The 4,101-nt window shown below is 36.9% G+C and overlaps 1 protein-coding gene across 5 annotated transcripts; it reads left to right on the plus strand.

Annotated features, from left to right (window-relative positions):
- The first annotated feature begins 860 nt into the window (after window positions 1-860).
- LOC149249203 (uncharacterized) lies at window positions 861-3,798 on the plus strand. Of its 5 annotated transcripts, XM_089458654.1 has the most exons (6): window positions 888-1,315; window positions 1,906-2,078; window positions 2,170-2,264; window positions 2,633-2,759; window positions 3,107-3,434; window positions 3,618-3,798. In XM_089458654.1, the coding sequence occupies exons 3-6, from the start codon at window positions 2,171-2,173 to the stop codon at window positions 3,651-3,653; spliced, it is 585 nt and encodes a 194-aa protein (XP_089314780.1). In that variant the 5' UTR covers window positions 888-1,315; window positions 1,906-2,078; window position 2,170; the 3' UTR covers window positions 3,654-3,798. The 5 variants fall into 5 exon arrangements, 4 of the variants coding, with proteins under 4 accessions (XP_089314778.1, XP_089314777.1, XP_089314780.1 ...); XM_089458652.1 differs by lacking the exon at window positions 3,618-3,798 and having other exon boundaries at window positions 861-1,315; window positions 1,897-2,078; window positions 3,107-3,539; XM_089458651.1 differs by lacking the exon at window positions 3,618-3,798 and having other exon boundaries at window positions 881-1,315; window positions 3,107-3,539.
- The last annotated feature ends 303 nt before the right edge of the window (window positions 3,799-4,101 follow it).

Raw genomic sequence — 4,101 nt, forward strand, 5'->3', positions numbered from 1 at the left:
TCCTATATGCTCTAATTTTGTTTATTTTGTAAAATTTTCACCTTTTTTGTGGATTTTTGTTTTGATGATTTCATTGCTTTGATTTTGTTAGTAGCTTTCCAATAGTTCAAGTTTCGTCTCATTCTAACTTATAGTTTGGAAAATATCATTAATCAAAGTTCAATCAATTTCAATGCCTTAACATAAAATATGTTACTATATTTTTATAATTTGTAATTATAAATAATATTAATTTTAAAATATTAATATATTTTAATTAATTTAACTCTAATTAATTAAGTTAATTACATTTTAGTTAATTAAATCAATTAATTTATAAATATCATTTTTTTAATGGTTTGTTTTGTTAATTTAATGTTATTACACAACGACCGTATTCGAGAACTCTTTATATATATATATGAATGAATATATAATTAAAAAAATTATATATAAAATAGCTTATTTTAAATAATTTATATACTTATTATATAATATTAAAAAATAAATTAAAGAAAAATAAATATGGCACACCCTAGAGGTTCCTCCGTTAGGATTTCATTTGCATCACAAAGAAAAATCTCCCGAGGATGAACTCCTAGAATGACATGGGAATGGAAGGAGCATAAAAGGCATTCACATCATAGAATTATAATGGGAGGAACATAAATGATCTATTATTAGTCCCTGCCATCTGTCATCCGGCAGGGACTATAGTAACCGTTCGGAGGGCAGATAACATTAATTCGCCGGGTTTTTTAGTGGTATTTTTGGTTATATCATAAAGTTTGCAGTTGAACTTCTGTTGGCCATCTTATTTGGCCTCTTCCCGAGGCGGAAGAGGCCGGACCATATCTTAAACTCGTACTTACCCACAATCAACTGGCCTTGACGGTTTGCGGTTTCGATTTAATGCTGACATTAATTCCTTAATTTTTACTGTTAAGTGCGAATGGGATACATATGCTAAGTTGCTTGTTCTTTTGCAGGTGTCGGCCGTATGGTCAAGTTTTGCATGGCGGGAGGTGTCTTTGTGCGAAGCATGTGCGTGCTACATGCACAGCAGCTGTGCAGTCCCGCTGTTATAACCTTCCGCCACCGGTGCTAATGTAGTCCAGTACGTTGCCTCTGGGTTTTATTTCTAACTGCCCTTCGCTGATCAGATCGAGCTTTACAACAGCTTCAATAGATTGTATAGCAGTGGATCTCACAGATCGTATAGTAGCCTCAACACAACGCTCAACAATGGATCTTGATGCATCGCTTGTCGATTCCACGGATAACGAGTCCGGCCTCCTCCTCAGCAGTCCGACTGACTCTCAAATCGATTTCTCAAGTAAGATCTCTCATACAGCTACTTTCTAGCGCCTTTTTATTGAATTCTTTAAATGTTTTAACTCGCTCCTTGTACCTGTTATTCCTTAATTTTCACAGAAACTATTTATTTCCGAAAAAAATTCAAGGGAAACCAGGGTTATAAGAATGACGTATTTTACCCGTTTATCGATGATTATTACCTGTAAAATATTATACGCTCCGGCTTGTGTCCTGTATTCCTTCTGAATGAAATCAACAATTCCCTGAGAGAATTGATATGCTTTCATATTTCAGTTTCAAAAGCCAAACCAAATAGGAACAGAATGAAAAATATTATAAGCAGAGATGCAAAAGAAGAATTTAGAATGACCCCTCTTTCATGCTTGCACAAACATTGCTTCAAAAAAGCTTAATTCAGTCAAGCAGGTCAAACACTCGGCCACATTTGCACATATTTTCTGTTTTTAGGGATAGACAAGAAATGTATACTTTATCATGCCTCCAGTTGCAGACCCTCGCACAGGATCCTGCCAGACTTGTAAAGATCCTAAATGAGTTCCTGACGATGTGCCTGAGCACAAACTAAGCCTGCATATTTAGTGACTTCAGGCCAATCTTGAGACGCTACAACCTGAAGAAACGCATCAAACAAAGAGCCATTATTATTAAATCTGTCATATGCGCAAGAAAGAACAAACTCCAAAGATTCAAGCAAATCTGGGTCAAAACTTACAGCAGCTATCGATATTCTACACACAAAAGAGCTTGCGTTGAGACTCGAGGTAACCTTAATCTTGAGCTACGTTTTCCATAACCGCTCAAATTTACAATTTTTTTACAAGGAATAAACATTTAACACAAGTTTCCGTCTAGAATGCAGAAAATGAAGGCCAATGTGACAGCAAATTCTATCCATCCACGCATTGTAAGGACCAGAATTACTAGAGACGGCGACGGACTTCTCACAGGTAACAGTAATATGTTTATCTTGCTTTGTTATTTTTTGTATTTTCTTCTTGGAAGCTACCCTGCAGCTCAATATCATATTCTCGGAAAAATTGATGAAATAATTGCTTTGCCTTCTGCCGATTTGGTTTTCTTCCTTGCATCAAAACTTCTCAAATCGATTTATGTTGACGCTGCGACGCTGTTGAAGAAAGCTATGGACGGCATGGAGAAATAGTTCCAAAGCCTCCTCGGGGAGCTCTCGCCAGATTGTCTCGTCAATAGCCGCACTGGTAACCTGGCCATTTATACCCTTCCTCCTAACTACACGAAAACCCTCAGTCAGTAAGACTAGACTAGATTCTTATTATTTGTAGCATGGTTCTGGCAGTGTTTTGCAGGTCTGGAGAGCCATGTTTCAGGTCTGGAGAGCCATGTTTCAGGCACAAGTGTTGCAGATTTGGAGAGCCATGGTGGTTCTCATGGCCTTGTTTCCCACGTTCCGTACAAACACGTTGGTGCGTACAAACACGTTGCTGCATGCATGTCCATCACATGTCTCCTGTGTAACGTGTGGCCTCGTCTTAAAATATATTTGTTAACGATATCGAAATCCATTACAAGTAATTATTACCTATGAAATGGGCGTTGCGTTGGGTAGATACATTATTATCCTAACATTTTGCTTACTTTTACATAGCTACGTAATTATTACAATTTACAATCCATAAGCCTTGAAGCAGATTTTAATATTGTCGGCCAATGAGATTCTCTCTGCAAGAAGGTTTTCTGTTTACTTAAATTCTCATTTTCTGCGTACCCACTGTGACAATCCTTCTGAATCAATGCAATTCAATCCTTCTAGCGTTGACAACTCTTTCGAAGGAATGCAAATCAATCCAAAATTCGACCCCACTCAAGATGCCGAAAGTTTTACCAGAACGCAGCCTTCGCTCATGCGAGATCTTCATCAAAATATGTTCTCCTTTCAAACTCATACTTCCTCGGTTGCTCATTATCCCCGGAAGCCCGTCGCTAAGCATCCCAACGAAGCCGTTTTAGGTAAAAAGATTTTGGAGACATGGAAGGATTCAGCTCCACGACGTTCAAACTCCTCAGAAATGTCATCTCTGTCTAAGAACCAGAAGTTGGCAAACTCTAAAGAGATGGAATATACAACTGTCATAACTCCGGTAAAGCTTTTAAATCACTGCAAATTCCTCTCTTTTGGTTGTACATTCTGTGAATTTCTATGCATTTTGTGCTGTTTAAAATCTAAATATGATTAATTGTTACAATCTGGCATGTTAACTGCGATATTATGTTGATACTTTTGATAATAATGTGCACTAATTTATCAAATTCACTGTATCCAGGGCATGGAGACAAGCAAAAGGAAATCAATCATATGATTAGATATTTGCTAAAAATTATAATGAAAGATTAGAAAAGCTTAATCATTCGATTCTTTTATTTGTACGACTAAGAACGCTCATAGAGTCGCTGTGAAAGACGAAATATTTTTATAATTTAGGTTGAAACATTCATAGACTTTCACTCGGTTTGCGTGCTTCCCTCTTGGCTCGTCCTTACAGTGATATCCCACGGTTTCCACGCGCATTGTCCTGAAACTAACCATATTTATATGCTGCCAATCACTTGGGGTGAGTTGTTTTAGCTATGACTTGGCATAAATCACTAAAAAAATATGAAACAAACTGTGAATACTAAGATTTAGGTAAAGCTACAATGATTTACCTTTAAAGTCATAGCTAAAATAACTATGTCTAATCACATGAACAATATAAGCTCTAGACATGAACAATATAAGCAGGCTCAACTTCACGCAGGGACTCGCTG

This window comes from Pinus tabuliformis, chromosome 7 (assembly GCF_031772625.1).
Source record: "Pinus tabuliformis cultivar Carrire ecotype Pingquan chromosome 7, CPIR1, whole genome shotgun sequence".
NCBI lineage: Eukaryota > Viridiplantae > Streptophyta > Pinopsida > Pinales > Pinaceae > Pinus > Pinus tabuliformis.